The sequence below is a fragment of the Epinephelus lanceolatus genome, chromosome 8 (assembly GCF_041903045.1).
Source record: "Epinephelus lanceolatus isolate andai-2023 chromosome 8, ASM4190304v1, whole genome shotgun sequence".
In the NCBI taxonomy this organism is placed as follows: Eukaryota; Metazoa; Chordata; class Actinopteri; order Perciformes; family Serranidae; genus Epinephelus; species Epinephelus lanceolatus.
Genome location: NC_135741.1, coordinates 27,713,293 through 27,733,312, shown reverse-complemented (window position 1 = coordinate 27,733,312; position 20,020 = coordinate 27,713,293). Strand labels below are relative to the sequence as shown.

The window sequence follows — 20,020 nt, the reverse complement described above, 5'->3', positions numbered from 1 at the left end:
CACATGCACACACATCCACTCAATTGCTGGCTGGCATTTGAGAGTGTCTGGGCTTGCATCTAAAGCAGTTTACCAGGGAAATAATAGCTCTCTAAAAGGATTCTCTGTATGCAGAATCATCCTGTTCCATTTGCATTCTAGTGAGACAAATTAAATTTTAGCAGAAGGTGAGTGTAACTCCATGTTGAGACGCCAAAAGAATGAGCAGAAACGGGGAGGAGGATGCCTGAGACCTAAATTAGATAGGAACTCTTCCGGGTGTTACTTTGGCTGGGAGAATTTTTATGTCAGATATCGATGCATTTTAAGTGGAATTGATAGAAGTTACAGGTTAGGAAGATTTAGTGAAAGAGACAAAATGCATTTTAGACTGTTTTTATAGCAGTCTCTTGAATGTGCGTCTAGATGTTGATGTCTCACTCGACGGCTGTCTTTTTTCCTTTCTTTGGCTTTCAGTAAAAAGGTAAGCCTGGGCATTCATCCCACATCCACTTCAAAATATGCAGACAAAGAGTGAAGGCCATTGGAGGAATATGCAAGATAAAACACTGTCATCCTGCGTGCGAGTCAAGGTCATGAGCCATCTTTCTGAGCTGCTTTTCTTCATCTGCAGCGTTGCTGAAGCAGGTCTCAATAAAGAGCCTGCAGTCAAATAACCTTCAATATGCAACCCCTCTTTTCTCCACCCACCCTTAACCCCTTTCTCTGCTAAAGTGCTCAAAGCCCATCCTTGAGACCGTTTGCGTGTTCACTCTCAATAGGCCAGACTGACTGTTTGTCCCTTTAAGAAAGCGGGAGCCGTGACATTGGTTTAACTCTTGATGCAGATTCCTCTGCAAATGCTTCAGCTGCATTTCTTTCAAAAGCCACCAAAGAGAAGAAGGTCTTCCATAGGAACATCTCCGGAAACACCTGTCACTGCTCCCCTCTCGGTGAACCCGACAGTGTTCATTATTGATGAGAGCCTCATGGCCATCGAGTTACCTTCTCCTTTACTGGGTGGTTACAGCGTATACTCTATATCTCGCACCCTTAAAAAATGCTTATGTTCCCTGCGTGCTACAGTTTGTGCTCATTGTCCTGTCCTTGCACTCGGTTTTAAAGTTGGTGCAACACTGAGTGGTTACAGCCCCTGGTTACTGGGCTGAACTCACAGTATGTGTCAGCATGCTATCGATTTCCTCCCACCCGGCAATTTCCAGGGTACTTAGCCTAAATATCAGCTCCGATCAAATTGACTGAAAGGGAGTGATCCGCTTTGAGCTGGGATCTGTGAGTTTGTGTGTGAGCTGTGTAGCGATAACACGAGCAAAACGCGACGGCAAACAAAGCTGTCCCATTTCACATGGATTCAGGTGATGTAAGCGTCCTGACCTTTGCTCGCTCCAAAACGGGGTTATTATGACTTTTATGAAAGGGTCACCTGCATGTCCTCAAAATAGATTTAGCGGGGTAAAAAAAAAGCTGCTTGTGTGACACTTGAGGGGGGGGGGGGGGGGGGGGGTTTGACTAGAGAAAGCTTTTGTTGTTGTTTAGAGGTTTTAACGTTCCACGGAGAAAGCAATTTTAAAACGGATGAGGGCGTAATCCCCGACAATACAGGGATTATCTCTTTAAATGACCTTTATCTTGCCATGAGGCATGGAGTGCTTTTCAACTCCACTATCCAAAGTCTGGTTTGATTACGGCTACAATTCCCATTTATAATCACCCGGCTATAGACAGACTACAGCTGCAAGGAGGCTACGTATTAAAAATGGATGATAAGGGCCTCCAAGGTATTTTAGAGATACGGGAGAAGTCCAGTGACAGAAGTGAGAGGATTTGAACAAAGCTGAATAAAGTAGAATAAGCATTGTTGTCTTATAATGGTGTGTCCTTTAAGAAATGCTGAGACTGTGACTGAGGGTACTTATATGCATCTTCCTGCCACGGAGCGCATGATCAATTTAAATGTTTTGCTTCTGTCACAGTCGTTCACTTTCGGTTTGTTTTGGAGTTCTGGGACAAACAAATATGGTAAATAAGAGGAAAAAACTCTTCCCTCTGAACCGCTGAGCTTTTTTATTGAAAGGCTCAAAAATAATGGAGTGAATTAGAGGGGCTGTTTTAGAGGTTCCCACCGAATGATGGATGAGTCGATCATCTCCCATCTTTGTTAGCTGGGATTTCTGCCTCATCAAAGGTGCTATATTTTCCCCTCAGAAATTGAAGGGGAGAGCGAGCACTGCTTTGTTTCAGATAATTGGAGCCATGGGACCTGGCTCCAATTATCTGAACCAAGTAATGGAAAAGAGATTGACTACAATGTTGACTATATTTCATAGCTGAACTTTTCTTCCGCATGACCACTTTTGTTCTTTTTGGTTTGCAGCGAAAACTCTCTTTAGTGCCGACTATTGTTTTCTCATGTTGTTTACTGTGTGGGAGGATTTTTGCCTCTAATGTCTTCAAAGCAGCTCATAGAGTTTAGTTGTATAAGTTTCTTGGGTTTGCATTTCTATAGACCAAATGTCCTCTGACTTAAATACAAAAGTACAGTATGCTGATTTGCCAAAGTTATACATCTCTCCGGATCTATTTGATTGTTAAGAATCTTTGTTTTTAAAGAGGTCTCGGAGTTGGATCTTAAACATAAAAAAAATAAGCCTCTAGCCAATAAAACATTTAGCACTTTGTAGCCGGCGCTGCTGTGTTATTACATCTGTTTAAGTAAGATTGTTGGATTGGACAAATCTCAACTTTACTTGAGTTATATCCTTGATGAATATTTTAGCAATATGCATAATGCATGTGAGGATTCACTGCATGTATTGAGGAGATAACAGGAAAAATATTTTTGGGATTTGAAATGTGTTTGACCTTTGAGAACATCAAGCTTAATTCAGCCATGTTTGTATCATGCCAATTTCGCTTTGTGCTCAGTTTGTGAACAAATTTTTCTGTATAATTTTGTAAATAGCTGAGCACTGAGACAGGATTTTTTTTTTCTTCACATATAATATATTCACATTTTTATGTTCAGTGGAGGGACATCTTAACTTGGAAGTGTGAACTTACCATATAAGTGGGTGCTTTTTCAAATTACAGAAAAGGAGCAGCAAATAGAAACTGATGAATCATTGCACCAAGTTTAAATAAAAACTGTGAGGAAGTACCCAACATTAATAATTTCCACATAATAAATAGCCCAGCTGCCTGATCATTTTAAAGGAATGTAGAGTGATTCATTCCGTGATATCCAGCAGAATAAAGGCTCGTGATTAAAAAAGTACAAAACAAGTGGGAGTATGACAAATTGCTTTAGCTTCAAAACTTCCTCTTCATTACTGGGTCCCTAAGGTGAAAGCCTCCCAATTTAGAGTTTTGACAAGTTCCTTAAATAAATGTATCATGATTCCACTCAAGAGATAAATGCAGCAATACACTTATCACTTTAACCTTCTCGCTAAACAACTTATATATCCTTGCTGTAATTCCATGGCTGGAGGAGTTTGATTCATGGATATCTTGTTTAAGTTGTCGTCTCCTGTTTAATGTAACCAGCAAGAAAAAAACTTGTGTGTGTTTGATATGATGATATAATCGGTTATCAAGGGCAAATATCATCAGCATTTTGATTATAAACAATTCATCAACTTTCACATTTTCATATTAACATAAATCTGAAACATATACAGTGATGGACAGACAGTGGCGCCCCCAAAATAATTCAAGACTGACATTAATTACTCTTTAATAGGCTGTGGTGCACTATTTTTTTTAAGATAGTACAAACCAGGCAATATATTATATATTATATAATATGTAATATATCGGCATAGCCAACCCGGTCTCACTCCAAAGTCGTTGAAATCTAGCGCTTGGGCAGTGACTTGTGGCATCAAACAACAATGAAAAAAGACATCCTTTCACGTCAGCATGATACGCGGCTGGTCGCTGTTATAGTTTAACAACAAACACCGACCTTCACCCGCGAGAGCTGTGTTCGCGTCCTGTAAGATTATAAAGCCAAACCCTGATCTTTTAACCTAAACCTAACCACATGCTTTTGTTGCCTACACCCAATCATGTGTGTTTGCTGCTGAAGGAAAAATAAGTAAATTTGCGGTGTTGTACCGACATACTACATTTATTTTGAAAGAGACTGTATGTAGGCGGTAAATTTCCTATTATTTTGAAAGAAGACAATGCATGTAACAGACAGAACTTGACACATCGTCCTAGAACGTCGACAACCAACATATCCGTGGTACCTTGCCCATGTATCTGGACTTAGAAAGTCTATGACCAAATGGCGATATGTGACGAGGTTGGAGTGAGAATGTGTTGGCCTAGCTTATCACATACTTGCCAACTCTTCCGATTCACGCGGGAGACTCACGATTTTTAACCCTATCTCCCGCGATGCTCCAGGTCAGTAATTTCTCCCGCTAATCTTCCGTTCACATCAGACACGCATTTCTCCACGCTGGTCGACAAGCGGTTCTGCTCCCAGCTGTTGTCTCCATCACCCGGCTTGACACATTCGCTCGTGGCTCGCACAGAAAATAGACCAGACTCCGAAACGACGGAGCCACGGAGCTGCGTGGCATGGCGCAGCCGGTGTGGATGACACAATCGGTTAACACGTGCACCAAAAGGAAACTGGCTTCGCTTCGAGGCGCTCCGAGGCTATTCGCAGCGCTTCCGCAGGCGGTGTGGCCTTGGCATGACACTTCTCCGAGGGTGGCACAGTCAGTGGCACACACTTTTTAATTTGATGTGCAATAAATACTGCATACTAAATGCATTGCAGTGTAACCGCCTTATTATTTAGCCTTCTGGTACTCATTTCAACAATTAAAACTGCTAATTTTTTCATTGTCCTCAATGGTAAACAGAATCATTTATTGAATATCAAAGAAACAACATTTTCAGAACAAGTTTCCTTGTGACGACAATTATATGCACACCCTGCGAAGGAACCTTGTTCCTTGGGCCTATACACCGATGAAAAAAATCTCCGTATTTTTCACAACCCAATGTTGGCAAGTATGGCTTATCATAACGCTCCAAAGTTTGGCCCCAGAACTCTCACCTCAAGGTAACTGAATGAAAATGGGTTCTAGGTTACCCACAAGTCTCCCGCTAAACTTGAGAAGGCTTGGTCCCTGTCATTGTTTTGTTCCAACGACTTGGCGTCTTGGGGGACCTGGTTGTCAGCTGCGCATCTTGGGCAATCAAAGCGACCGGAGTGGTCCGGAGGGGAGTTAAAACTTGTTTAACTTTATGGTAATGAGCTCTGACGCAGTTCGGCGGCAACCAATCGGAATGCTGACGTGCTTCGATGAAGTGGGCCCCAGAGAACAAGCCATGTAACTTTGGTTCCTACAGCTCACTTGTTCTGACAATGGATATTGAGAAGTTTATTACTTGCGTTCACACCCACTCAGTCGTTTATAAGGTGTCGCTGTTCGGTTACAGAGACCAAAATAAAAAAAATGAGGCTTGGGACCGCGTCGTGGAGGTAGTTGGTTGGTCTGGTGAGTTTTAAAGTGTGTAATGTTAGTAATAAAGGAGAGAATTTCAGCATGCAAGTCTTCCTTGCTTGGTTTGAATGGGATGACATACGTTTTCGGTTTTCATTGACCAAACATAACTTTATGTAGGCCAACTATGAGCTTTTTGACTGGACAACAGCAAACAGCAACTGTGCTGCTTTCAAGCCAGTAGTCCGCTTTGCAGCTCCTTTAAATTGACAAGCACGATTGAACGTTCAACGGTTCACGTGATGAGCAACAAGAGCGAGCAGTCGTGCTTCTTGGGCGTCTGCAACAGACTTTGCCTCTTTGGAAGCTTCTGGTGTGAACGCACAGTTAGTCTACACACAGCAGATAATTAGTAATAGTAACTGTAAAATAACTCTCACAGTGACAATGTTTTCCACTAGCCTATATACTTCAATAGAATTATCGAATTCCTGAAATTCAGTTACGACGGTTTTGGTGTGCCACCCTAAGGTTTTCAATGACCCCATCTGGCCACCCTTGTGAAAATTTCTAGGGGCACCCCTGTGGACAGTAAAGCATTTATGACTAGATATTGATTCCAGTTTAGGATAAATGAATGAACACAGGCTGTAGACGCATATGTATTTCTACTGTATGTGTTGTTCTCATCCACTGTGTAAACAAAAAAAGCCCCAATGACATTTTCAGTGTTTTTATATTGTGGGAAATAATTATTGATCTTCTGCCTTTTATGAAAGAACACAATCAATATACACAGCTTGAAGATTTTGGCTCATAGGTACAAAAACATTTTATTATCATATTAAAATCTTGAAAAACTCAAATGATACAGGTCATTCTCTTACAGTATGTACAAAGACTCGCAGGATTTGATGTGAATGGTGGGTTTATGCTTCCCTTTCAGTCCCTGGGCAACACTTCTGCACATCTGAGTCATTTTTATTCCCACATATTTGGCTATTGGAGCTATATTTAATGCCAGGGAAGCTGAATTTAAAAAGTATCTTGAAAGGATTTGAAGTAGACCGTTTCAACTGGAGCCTAGCTTTATGCAGTGACTGGTCTGGGTCCACCGGGCTCGCTAACAGAGCCTCCGCGCTTGCGTCCGGAATATTCTCCAATAAACGAACCGTCCTCATTGAATTCTCCCCCGCCGTCAGCGTAGTCAACCAGGCTGTCTCTGCTGACGCTGTCCCCCAGCGTGCCATCACCAGTCAGGGAACACAAGCTACTGCCCTTCAGTGGCTTCTCTTCGCTGTCACTGCCATCAACAACAACAGAGAGGGATAGTTAGGGTCAGTGGTGCAGTGCATATGTTCAGAAGCAACGCTGATGGTACTAAGAGGCTGACACACAAGCACACATACACAACGGGCCTCATGCAGGAACCTATGCAAACACATTTCCTCGTATTTTTGTTGTTTGTATCCTTTATTTGTTCTTATTGTGTTAGTATCCTTTGATTTCTGGGATTCACCAATGTTTTCTATTTGCGCTTCTCTTAGGTTTTTTAGTTGAGAGCTCTCTAAGGCCGGAGATATACTTGCTGTTTAAACACACATTTGTGTAGACAACTGGCTGCGTCATGAGCAGAATTGCTTACGTACTACAAATGTTGCTGGAGGATTCCATGGAGGGCAATCCAGGGAAAGAGTTTGCATGATGTAAACAATATATATGGCGACACTAGTGACCACTGGCAACACCCAAGGAGGTTACTTTATTCTTAATTGTGAAATGACGGCAGAAAAAGAGACAGTGGCGCCACTGTAGACAGTATGTAAGGCCCCTAAATCAAGCTTGCCGTGACAATGGCGAGTATGTTTTTCACACTATCCCTGCCACTCACTTGCGTACTACATCTCAGCCTTGATGTCTGAGGATGTGTACAACCAACACTCGGAACAGAAGCAGTATACACAAGGCAGCCATTATGCACAAGCGAGCACGTAGCTACAAGCAAGCACATCTCCGGCCTTACCAAGATAAGAGAACGACATCTTGTGTAAACAGTCCCTAAATTGTTAGCCCAATGAAAGGAACCATACGTTTTAAATTTAAGGAAAACTACTGCTGATGTTCCTTTTCTTACAGCCTTGTGTTGGTGGCATCTCCCTGCAATTCTTGGGCATGTGCCACAGAGAATTTGCATGAGGCACAACACTTGCCCCTATATAGTATTTAGGGGGCGTTACCGGCTACGCCCCTCCTATTCATGATCAAGTGGGATTCATCATTCAGCTTATCTAAGTAAAAGCAGATGGTGAAGAACATTCGGTGCATCTGGAGTTGACTTGTCTTATTTTCTCTTAACATAAAATAGGAGAAAGTTAAGAGAATGTGGCTGCATGAGGCTCAGTATCACATAAAACCACACATACACAGAAACACCAGCACACAGAACCTGCACAGCTCATGTAGACTATTACAGTAAATGCTTGGCTGAACTATCACACACACACAAACACATGCCTAGCCACAAAGAGAGTTCTTATGGTTTCAATACATCACTACGGGTGGTAGGCAGGAATGGATGCAGAGGCTGCACAGCAGGAAAGGGAGCACAAGGGAGGCGGGGAGGGCTTGCTACAATCACTTCACTAATTGCTAATTGCCAAGGCTTCAGGACCAAAGGCAATTTCAAATCTCTTTAGAACCAGCGATGGAAATTGCCAGAGTGCTGTGAGAAAGAAGACGAGTGGGAGGTGTGTGTATGTGTATATGTGTGTGTGTGTGTGTGTGTGTGTGTTTGGAGGAAGGTAGGGGGCTGAGATTGAGAAAAGGAGAAGGGGGGTGGGGCATATGCAATCCCAGACAAACAGCCTGTCATTCCTGGTATTCCCGAGAGGCCCACACGCGGACTGAGGAGATTAGATGCCAATTTGAGGCTGGGCAAGTGGCCAACTCACAGGTGTCTCACTACAAGACGCAGGGTCACCTCAAAACACTGAGGATATTTTTCCTCCCTGTCCTCCTTTCTAATTCCCTAAACCGTCCATGTTTGGTAACACCTCTCTCGTTCTCCCTCCTTTGGTTTAGTATTCATAACACAGAGCGTCTGTGTTCAGAGACGACGCTCAGGTGGCTGGTATATGATAGTGCCATTTGAGGCGTACTGTAGTTGACACCTGTGTCAAATACAAGCTCGGCATTTTGAGCAGCATTTTAGAGCAGAGACACGGTTCAAACTAAGATTACAAATCAGGTCTCCTTCACGGGGATTTTTAATAACCAATCTTATCTATCCTATTTCATGAGGCCGTTTACCATGCAAGCCACACAAGGTCCGCATTTCAACTCTTATCAAACCTTCTTTCTCTGACGACTCTAGAGCGCTGAAGATAAGTGGCTGTTATCTAAGAGCAGTGGAATGCCATAGCTGCCGCAGCCCGCCCACAGTGACTTTGAATACAGTGATAAAATGGGGCTGAGGGCTTTTGAACACCAGCTCTCATTCAGGACCTTGGTCGGGATCCAGCTCAGCCTCAGCTGTTGCTGTGAAAAGGCTTTCCTTCAGCCTCACAAACAGGTGAGAGATGGAGGCACATCACCACGCAGAAGGTAATTAAATTTGTCTTGCCATTGACCCATGCTGACTTGGTTTGGGGGCAGCACAGAAACGTCAGGTGGTAGCAGGATTTTTTTCCCCCCACTCACACACCTGAAGCTGCATTTATTTAGTTCAAAGGTGTCTGGAGGAAACCTTTGCCGCATCTGCTGCCATCTCCTTAATTGCATAAATAATAAAAAATCAAAATACAATAGCAGATAAAGTATCTGTGGGAAATATCGCATCACAGTCGACTCCGGCTATGACACCTGCTGTTCTTGCGGTGGACAGAGGAGCAAGGCAGCAGAGGGCTGTCTCCAAAGAGAAATCATCTGAAGCATAATTACTACTTGTCAGCTCCCCAGACACGTGGCATACCAGTGGGTGGTCTATTGCCGTCAGAGATTCAAAGGGCACAAGAGAGCCCTGAATCCAGCTCTAAAGCCAGGAAAGCAACATCATGGTAAGGCTAAGGGCACTCTGGGGGGACAACAGTCAGAACAGCCTCATGAAACCGACCATGAGAGGCATTTTAATCAGGTAGTTGAAGCCAAACATCTGCATCAACTCACAAACTCATATTAGGAGAGCTTCTTCTGCCTGTAAACAAGGTATCAGAGCTAAAATCGATGGTATGATTTTTACTGATTAGGACAACATAATTTTGTACTTTCCAGGGTCTTCCATCAGTAGGGGTGAAATCTTCAGTCAGACATTAGGGGGGAACCAACAAAATCCAGTTGGAACAATAAAAAATAAAATAATTGTCATCCATCGATACAGGTTGAAGCTTATGTGTGTAATCTCTAATAAGCACTGTGGCTTTCTGAACACAAAAGCAAAAAAGAAAAGGTAGCTGAGATAAAACAGTCAGGTGATAGTGCTGAACTGTGTAGCTGTGAACTGACCATGGTAACCATTATGTTGGTGGTCAAAACACACACACACACACACACACAGTGTGTGCTGTCTGTGGTGCACAGTCCTGACCATTCTGTGTCCTGTGTTTTACTGAACATCCAACATGCAGCTGCTGGTTAAAGAGTTAATACTTAAAATGCACAGAAATACTTATTGTTTTGTTTTAAGAAACATGCCTGTATACAGACTGTGTGTGCATATTTGGATACCTGAGTGCAACTCAGGCTGCACAGTCCTGTCTAACCCCAAGTAGCCAAACTAAGCCTGAGAGATTTTACTGTTTTCAGCAACTGACAAAAATAAGAAGGCTTAATAAAAAAAAATAAAAAAACATTTTTGGGCTGCACTGATCACTGATCATACAGCTGATCAACCAGAGCAGATTGGCTGTGAGCTTTTCACACAGCACCAAAGTGTCTTTAAACTTCTATAGACTACCTTGTTTAAGTTTCAGTTATAGTCAGACTTTAAATGGAATTATTTATAAATACAAAGACACAATTCTCGGTCTCGCTCCTTTCATCCAGCGACTCTGTGCTGAGCTTTTGCTATTATTACCAGGGGCGGATTTAGTGATCTGAGGGTCTGGGGCCCCAGACAAAGTGCCTTGCTTTATTTTCATCCTTGGGTGAAACTTTCCCAAACCTGGGAATGTTGGTAGTTTTTTTTTTTTCATTAAAACTATTAATAGCACACAGCAAAAGTTAAAGTCCTGCAGTCAGGAGAGGTATTATTAGCAGAATGTAGTTAAATGTACTGTTCAAGGTGGAGCTTCTAATCCTTATTTAATGCTGGATAGTTTAATAAATAATAATGCATCATATTTTAATTGTTATATTTTTTGAGAAATCTGATACTTTAACATAACCAGTAACATTTATCTGTAATTAAAGGTAATTGTCGCGGTACAATGTTTTCCTCTGAAGTACAAATATATAGTTTCTTTCCTTTGAGGGAGCTTTGGGGGCCTTTTGTAAGTTATTTTAGAGGAGAATAAAATAGAATAGTAACAACATAGCTGGGGGCCAAATGGCGAAGTCCAATCCCGATTATAATGATTATTCTTTTATATTCTCATACAGGGTCCACCCAGTTATTATGCTGTTTTCTACACCCAAAATCTAATTATGTTTTTTTTGTTCCCCCATTTCAAACTATATATATATATATATATATATATATATATATATATATATATATATATATGTATATAGCTGGGTTGGTCCTTCCCAGTGTCTAATTGAAAATTTCACCCTTGACTGCCAGTATATGTAAGTATTGCCAGAACCTCAATACAAAAATAAAAAGTTTGCTCACCATAATTGCTGAGATCTAAGAAAATAGACTGAAGTCAATTTGCAGGTACAGTGTACCTCCATGTCTGCCCCGACTCATATGTGCCCATAACTGTTGCTAATGCTTCAAATGTTGCTGAAAAGAAGCTGCATATAAAACAGATGCCTCACACACATCTTCAACCCAGCAGCACAGAAGATCTATACAACACCGAAGTTTCAAGGTGACTTAAGATTAGTGTTAATAACTCAGTATCTGATCAATTGTCTCCCCTTCAGTTCTGAGATATGGTGCTGAATATTGAGCAGAAAGGTGTTTTTACAGAACATTATGGTGTCAAATTGAAGTTGACCTTTGAGCTTTTGGATGTAAAATGTCACCACTTCATCATTTTATCCTGTTAGACAATTGTGTAAAATTTTGTCATCACTAATGTGAGAATTCTTGAGTTATGGCCAGAAAATGTGTTTTGTGAAGTCACAGTGACCTTGACCTTTGACCACCAAATTATAATCAGTTCATTCTTGCGTCCAAGTGAATGTTTGTGCCAAATTTGAAGAAATTTCCTTAAGGTGTTGTTGAGATATCATGTTCACGAAAATGAGACAGATGTAAGGTCACAGTGACCTTTGACCACCGAATTCTAATCAGTTCATTCTTGCGTCCAAGTGAACATTTGTGCCAAATTTGAAGAAATTCCCTCAAGGTGTTAAGATATCATGTTCTTGAGAATGAGACAGACAGACAATCCGAAAACATAATGCCTCCAGCCACAGAGGCATAAAAAACCAATAAGGCAACCAACATAAGTAGTGAAATGATTTGAACAAATCCCAATCTTAGCCAAACTGATTTGGAAGTGAAAACATAAGTGAATAGTAAAATAATTACCCAAACTACCGATTAAAAACATCCATTGCTGTTTGCAGACAGAATTCCTGCAATTTCAACGGAACATAGTCACTATATTGTGCACACACACACACACACACACACACACACACACATTTCCAGTGCAATTAGGGATCATTACCAACACTATTGGTGCTCCCACTTTCGGTTTTACCTCCAAATTAAATAGCTTGGATAAGCCGGCTGAATTGCTGGCTTGTTTACAATGTGCTTGTGTTTCTTTCCCTGTTGGACTTTGCTGTGACAGCGTCTGTGTATTGCAAAATTTAAGTGCCAGCAATTACATTGGTGAGCAAAATGTCACCCTATCTAAGAGAAATGACAGCAAAAGCTTCCCAAAAAAACTGCTGCTATTTGTATCCAAATGCTCACACATGACACATGAAACAGTAAGTATTTCTCTGCAATTTCAGTATTTACAGTTCTACAATTTAACAAGCAGGTGCACAGTGGATAGCAAGGACCTTGTGCAACAAACAACACGCACTCCGTGTGTGCATTTTGACCAACAACATAATGATAACCCAGTCAGCTCACAGCGACACAGTTCAGTGATACATGAACTACAGGTTACTAAAGACGCGTGACAGAGCGAATGTCAGATCATCCTCCTGCCGATTACCGACCAGATGTGTTCATCAACAGCAGCAGTAACTGGTTTATATTTGACGTGTGCGTCAGTGATGCTGCGACAGTGTATTACCTGTGTGGTAGACCTGTGAGTGATGCACAGCTGTCACGTTCACTGGTCGACACCTAAACCCACCTGCATATGGAGTATCTGCTTTTGTTTCTTTTTGGACAATCAGTGACTGCTGCCTCCAACGACCTAGTATATTTAAACACTAAAATGTATGAGCTTGAACATTGATGGATGACAGTTCTCTTTCATACACTGTGTGAATATCCATTTTTGTTTAACCTCACAGAAAACAGTACTTAAAGTGTGTCTGAAAAGCCGCCTCAGCATCTGCCCAGCAATCATCGAGTCACTGGTATCAATCAACGACGCTATTCACCCACACAAACAGTCAATTGGAGCTATGGGACAGTAAAAACTTACTTATTACATCTTTAAGCTGTAAGATCTATAAACAGGGATGTGGACAATGCATTCCTTCCTGTTCAACAGAATTATAGTCTTGGCAAGAATCATAGGAAGGCAATTGGCAGCGACCACACAGTTGTGAGTAATCATGTTCTGAATAATATGATGACGAATGGAATCAAAGCGGACAGAAGAGGCTATTTTAGGTGATTTCTTTTGCGTGTGCACAAACAAACACGCCATTGTCACACAGTTGCTGCAGTGCTGTCAAGCAAAATAGGATTGAGCTGATTTCCCTAAACTGTCACTGTAGCAGCTAAACAATGCAAACAATGGAAATTCAACAGCTATTATAAAGTACAACAGCTGTCTGCTTCGGGCTTAAAGGCTCAGTTTTTCCGCCCATTTGCCATGCTTAGTCTATGCCTGTTTCACTGAGTGTAAGATATTTACCATCAGCAATTACTCTACATCTAGAGTCAACCTGCGTGTCTGCACTGGAAGCTTCTATAGCAATTAAAAGTGTGGCCTGTATTGAAGATATTACACACCATAACCTCTAATTCATGAGGTGACTCAGGAGGGTGTAAAGGTAAATCTGCATCTGTCAAATCACCAGGTACGCAGAGGCTCTTCAGCAACAGAGTAGCATCTCATGTTGCCCTAACATCCAGGCTCCTTAAACACATTTCTATATTACAGGTGCTTCAACATAACCTTAATAGGTTCAGCAGGCAGCTGATAGAAGTGCTTAAATAATTAAGAGCATTACAGCTGTTGTCTGAGAAATGTTTTGCAAAGTGTAGTCACGCTACCACCAATCTTTTTTGCTGTGTCCTGTCATTCACTTCAAGTAAAACCAATGCAACTGCTAAATTTAGTTACATGTTTTCTGTTTCGGTGAGAGCTCCAGCACTCCAGGAAACATGACGTGGACAACTAAGATAGTAGCTTACTTACTTACTTGTGTTACTTGCAAACTAATTATCTAACTATCTAAACTTGCATGTCAAAGTTCACCTTTGGTCAGTTTTTGTTTTGTACAGTATCACCATATTGGATGATTTTTTTGTCTCGTATTATGTATTCTTAACATCACACATTCTACTATCAGATATTATCTGAAAATGCTAAGAGCCAGAGAAAATCATTTTCACTGCTTTCAAGAACCTGACAGGAGAGTGTGTGTGTGTGTGTGTGTGTGTGTGTGTGTGTAGTCTATGTATCTACCCAAACAGATCTGTACATTCTGCTTTCATGGAAGTAGTTCATGTTGTACTTTTATCAACATACGCGAGCTGTGTATTTAATTAGCTATATTTCTATCTGATATCATGTTTTTGACACATGCATACAGCACCATGCATTGATTTGCTTTTTTGTGTTTCCTTTTGCCTCTGAAGGTAATGTAAGTCGTGTCTTGTATGTTTGTGTGTCATATATATATATATATATATATATATATATATATATATATATATATATGTATGTATGTATAGAGAGAGATATAGATATAGATATATACATATACACATATATAAATTTATATATTTGTACGTGTTCAACCTGTTATACCTGTTCCTTAACACAAAAAGCTAATCCACACCAGGCGCCACTCCTGTCAGCTAACAACAGGAAACTGAGGCTACAGTTCACACAGGCTGACCAAAACTGGACAATAGAAGATAGAAAAACGTTGCCTGGTCTAATGAGTCTGGATTTCTGCTGCAACATTCAGATGGTAGGGTCAGAATTTGGTGTAAACAACATGAAAGCATGGATCCATCCTGCCTTGTATCAACGGTTCAGGCTGCTGGTGGTGGTGTAATGGTGTGGGGGATATTTTCTTGGCACACTTTGGGCCCCTTAGTATCAACTGAGCATGGTTTAAACACCACAGCCTACCTGAGTATTGTTGCTGACCGTGTCCATCCCTTTATGACCACAGTGTACCCATCTTCTGATGGCTACTTCCAGCAGGATAACGCACCATGTCACAAAGCTCAAATCATCTCAAACTGGTTTCTTGAACATGACAATGAGTTCACTGTACTCCAATGGCCTCCACAGTCACCAGATCTCAATCCAATAGAGCACCTTTGGGATGTGGTGGAACAGGAGATTCACATCATGGATGTGCAGCTATCATGTCAATATGGACCAAAATCTCTGAGGAATGTTTCCAGCACCTTGTTGAATCTATGCCACCAAGAAAATAAGGCCGTTCTGAAGGCAAAAGAAGGTCCAACCCTAATATATACCCTAATTTCCCTAATTTTAGTCAGAGGAGATAACAGATGAGAGCGAAACCCTAATGCCGAAAACGTTAGCTCGCAAGTACGAAAATCTGATATCATATATACATGCAGATGCACACAGCAACACACAAAATAAGCTACTGATGTCTATGGGAGCAAGTTGATTCACACACTTAAATCAAAATCTGACAACAACATAAAAGCAACTAAAGGGGAGCACAGCACAGGTTTTGTTGCCCACTACTCTTAACTACACCGTGTGATTACCTAGCCCAATAAATGACGAGAACAATGGCTTCTAGGCTGATCCTCGTAAAGCTCATGAATGCATGGTTTGCTTTTGGGATGGGAGAGAAAAACATTACTGTGACACATGACAAATGAGCTTCTCAGTTGGAAAACATTTAACATATGGTTGTTAGATTAATATTGCTACAGCGCAATGCATTTCCAGGAGATAAAAAGAGTGTCATTTCCTCAGCACACTTTGGCACTGCGGCTCTCCTCTGCAGAGCAGAAGCAAGGCTCACCTGTATTCACAGAAGGTGTCATCATTCATTCCTTGTGACTCCAAATCAGGGTGGAGGTCCTCCTTCTCTTTCACTGCAGGGGAGCAGAACAGACATTTCAGCACCACTATGAAAAGCAGCGCCTTCATCCATACATGTTATTACATATTACATACATCATTTGTAATGTTTTAAATTAATAAAGATTTGTCTTTAACATTTTCAAAACGGACACCACTCAAACAGCAGATCCAGCTTTTGTTGATTTTAGTCAGCCTCAGTGATTTTCTCTCAGACAGTTCTTTGAAACTAAAGCAACAGCAAAACATTCATGCTCAGCAGGTGAACAAGAACAAGTGATCTGAACTTTTACATCACTTGAGTATATATAAAAGTTGAATTTCAAAATCTGAACTGAAAGGCTTTTGAGAGAAACTAAATATGACTGTGTAAACATTCTATCAAGTCTGCACACTTAAAGCCTCTCTCCTGTTTGTCTGCCCAAAGTGCTACACGGCAGCTCTTTGTGTAAATATGCTTTAAAAAATACCAGTTGCTTTCAAGAGAGACAAAAGAGGGGTTTCATGAAAAGAGCTAGATGGGCAAAGGGGGAATCCAAAGGAGCTGATGAAATATTCAGTGCTTCATGTCAAAAGCTACTGCAGGCAAAGAGGTGGAGTGGTGGAGAGAAGACGAGAAAGCAGGTTGAGAGGAAAGAAAGTGTGAGCGAGGAGACACTTTGCAGGTAGGTACTACTGTGAGACTGAATTTGGCTCTGATACAAGACAGCACAAAGGCGCAGGAAGGTCTGCACAGGTGAGGGGTTGGGAGTTGTGGAACAAAGCCAGCTGGCCCGCTCGTCTGGCCTGACAAGGTCTGTAATCAGAGGTACCGAGCAGAACTAACAGGACCACACAAATTATTCCACAATGCAGTAAACCTACGGTTGCTGGAAAGATCTCGTGGAGGGTTCATTTGGGGTTAATAATATTGGGCTTGGCAGAGTTAGCATGCATAGTTATCCAACATGCATGCATAATTCATTTCCGAAAGGGGGTGAGGGGGAGTCAGGGTTGAGGCCCGTTGCACATTTTCGTTCTTTCGGGAGGTCAACCAAAATTATATCAAAAGTCAAATCAAAGTGTCGTCCTATTAAACAGGTGATGCTTAAAGATTATTTTAGATAATTAAACTACTAATAACAAAGTCAGACTTACATATATCTTCTACATGTACATTACATGAGTTGAATTTTGGTTCACTTCCTGAAACGAGACGACAAAGGGACCCAACCCCGGTCAAAGACTAACTGACCTTTTTCCATGGAGAATATGTCTCGTCGCTGGGTCGGCGGCGGCGTACCTGCATACTTGCCACCTTTGTTTCTCCTCACAAAGCAGGCCATGAGCACGACAAGTGTGAGGAGAGCCACAGCACACATGGTCCCAATGAACCAGCCCTGGGTGGAAAAGTCACTCCGCTGACCTACCGCACCTGGGAACAAAAGCAGCGGGGGGGGGGGGGGGGGAACAAGAGCTCAATAATCTGCTTAACACAGTGGTCTATTTGAGGATGACAGTCCCCTCAAGCGCTCCTCATACAACTTTATCTTTGACTGAAAATGGAAAAACATGATGGATTCTAGTTGGAGAGGATGTTCTCACGTCGTATTTGACTCACATTCCCTTCAGCTATAGCACTCTATCTCCTCTGAAAGAACATTAGATAGGAAAAGAGCAAATGAAAGATGGAAGGAAAATAAATAAACTCACATTCACCACAGACCACATCTATTCGTCAATGATATGGTTGTACTGTTATGGCAGGTTAGAGCTCAAATCACTACGTTCTATTGACTACGACACCTTTCTCTCCTCTCACCTTTGACTCTTGTCTGGATAACGTCTTCAAAAATGCTAGCGTTATCGAGCAGCCTCTTGGCCATGAGGCGCACGGTATACACGGTCCCAGGTTTGAGCCCATCAATTACGTGGAAACTTTGAGAAGCGTTTACAGCATCTGAAATCCGCCAGTTACCATCACCTACACAGCCAAGCACAAGAAGTGCACAAGCAGCAAGTCTGTATTAGCATTCATGCAATTGAAAGAACAAAGAAGATAGGATGAGCTGCTGCCAGGCAATTAACATTTCTTGAACTATTAAATATATTTGTTGTACTAAATATAACTTGAAATGCATCAAGTTGAGGCAATCATGGAAATGATGGAAGTACAGTAGCCATGCAGACGCTAGGCTTATAATATATTTTTAGATGTTTATATAAAACATTCCCACTTGCACCTACACACGATGCCACCTAAAAATTCCTATCAATGTTTAGCAAGGCGGGGACAGGAAAAGTAGCTTACGGTTATTCATATAAGCCACATAAAGCTCCGAGTCCTGCTGCTCCTCTCTGGCAGTCCAGCTGATTTTGGCAAAGGTGTCACTCACATAAGAGCTTATGTTCAACAGGGCTGGAACTGATAAAGAGAGAAGAAATAGGGGGGGGGGGAAATAAGGAGGAAAGGAAAACACAGACAGGCACAGAGAAAAGGAGAAAGGAGGCAGGCAAAGAGGATTAGCAGAGGCAAATAGGTTTCCCCCCGCAGCTTGAGAACAGTGCAGCTAGCAGAAACCCTTCAAGACGACAGTTCAAAAGGCAACACTGGGGCCCAGACTTAATTGAGTGGAGCTGGATTTTGGCTCATAAAGGGTAGATATAGAGATCGTGGGCGGGAGTGACATCTAGTCTTCACTCCGTCTAGCAAAGCAAAGCTGGCATTTCCTGACACCCCCCCACCATGAGCGAATATCAGAATAGATTGAAACGACTCTATGTCTCCAATGCCATTGTTAGTTGAAAGTTGAAGGTACATCAAGATGAGATCACAGGGATCTCATTGGCTGTACATGTGTCAGTGTGAGCTATATACCTAAAGGAGGATGAGTAGAATTGCCTGGGATAGAGCTGGGAAAGGAGAGAGAGCAGTTGTGGCCTGAAATGAAAGAGAAGCCTCAGATGTTAGAATTCTGCTGCAATGCTGTCGGGTCTAATACTCTATATCGTGCAACAAGCGAGCTCTATAGACTACATGAAGGCAGGATTGTTAGAGCAACCAGGGAAACTGGATTAATGGAAGTATCTGCGCAAGTACAAGTGATAGTAAACACAGTGTAACTGCAGTGAGGCCTACATAACAAATGGCAAAGTCAAACTGAAATTGTCACATTATGACAAAGAGACGTCTGCATGACAGTCAGCAATTACCTGAGCTATATCTGTACAAAGGACAAACATTGACTGAAGCTACGGCCAGCTACTCGCTACGCCAACACACCTACAACCTTGTCTATCTCTACCACTACTTCTAGGTTAGCGAAGTGCCGCGGCTGCAGGCAGTGATACATACTGCTCTGAACAAGGGCCACAGCTGGAGTCGAGGACAAATCTTCAGAGGGATAAAAAGAAAATGAAATACAGCAGAAGATTACAGATATATGGAAAGCCAGCTTTAAGGTTTATAGAGCCAGCACAAACACACACACGCACACACACATGTATATCCATACACACACAAATATGCGGTCGGTGCATCTTCACAAATACAGTCACACGCAGGTAGATGCCTGCATCAGTGATCTGTTTGTCAGTGGTGTTTTGGATTTGGTGACTGGTGGACAGCTTCTCCACCAGAGGGCACTGTGGAGGAGAAAGATCATATACTGTCCTCCCACTTAGTGTGCTGACTCAGTAGAAACTGAGTATGTAGTGAGTATTAAATGACAAATTCTGTGTACATCTAACATGTTGGTTGCTTGTTTGTCACAATGATGGACAATAATATCCCACAATGCAATGCAAACAAAAAAAATGAGAAGCTTCCTACTAATTATTCCAGGAATATATTGAAGGAAAAATCTTTGCATTTAACTTTTTTTAAACAAATTACCAAATGTGTAACTGTGAGTTTCAAAATCACCATTTAACTGATATCAACCGGCTCACACG

At 41.7% G+C, this 20,020-nt stretch overlaps 1 protein-coding gene across 13 annotated transcripts in view; it reads right to left on the bottom strand.

Annotated features, from left to right (window-relative positions):
• Positions 1-6,278: 6,278 nt before the first annotated feature.
• The window catches only part of chl1a (cell adhesion molecule L1-like a), a 71,250-nt gene continuing 57,508 nt past the window's right edge, over positions 6,279-20,020 (bottom strand). For 3 of the 13 annotated variants that reach the window (XM_033628928.2, XM_078170116.1, XM_078170117.1), the window contains exons 24-30: positions 19,422-19,460; positions 18,945-19,007; positions 18,378-18,491; positions 17,889-18,050; positions 17,322-17,501; positions 16,029-16,101; positions 6,279-6,774 (exon numbers count right to left, since the gene is read on the bottom strand). In XM_033628928.2, coding sequence (XP_033484819.2) covers positions 6,561-6,774; positions 16,029-16,101; positions 17,322-17,501; positions 17,889-18,050; positions 18,378-18,491; positions 18,945-19,007; positions 19,422-19,460 — 845 coding nt within the window. In that variant the 3' untranslated portion in view covers positions 6,279-6,560. Of the gene's footprint in view, positions 6,775-15,750; positions 15,836-16,028; positions 16,102-17,321; positions 17,502-17,888; positions 18,051-18,377; positions 18,492-18,944; positions 19,008-19,421; positions 19,461-20,020 lie in introns of those variants that run through there. The other 10 variants (XM_078170118.1, XM_078170122.1, XM_078170123.1 and 7 more) reach the window with 10 other exon arrangements.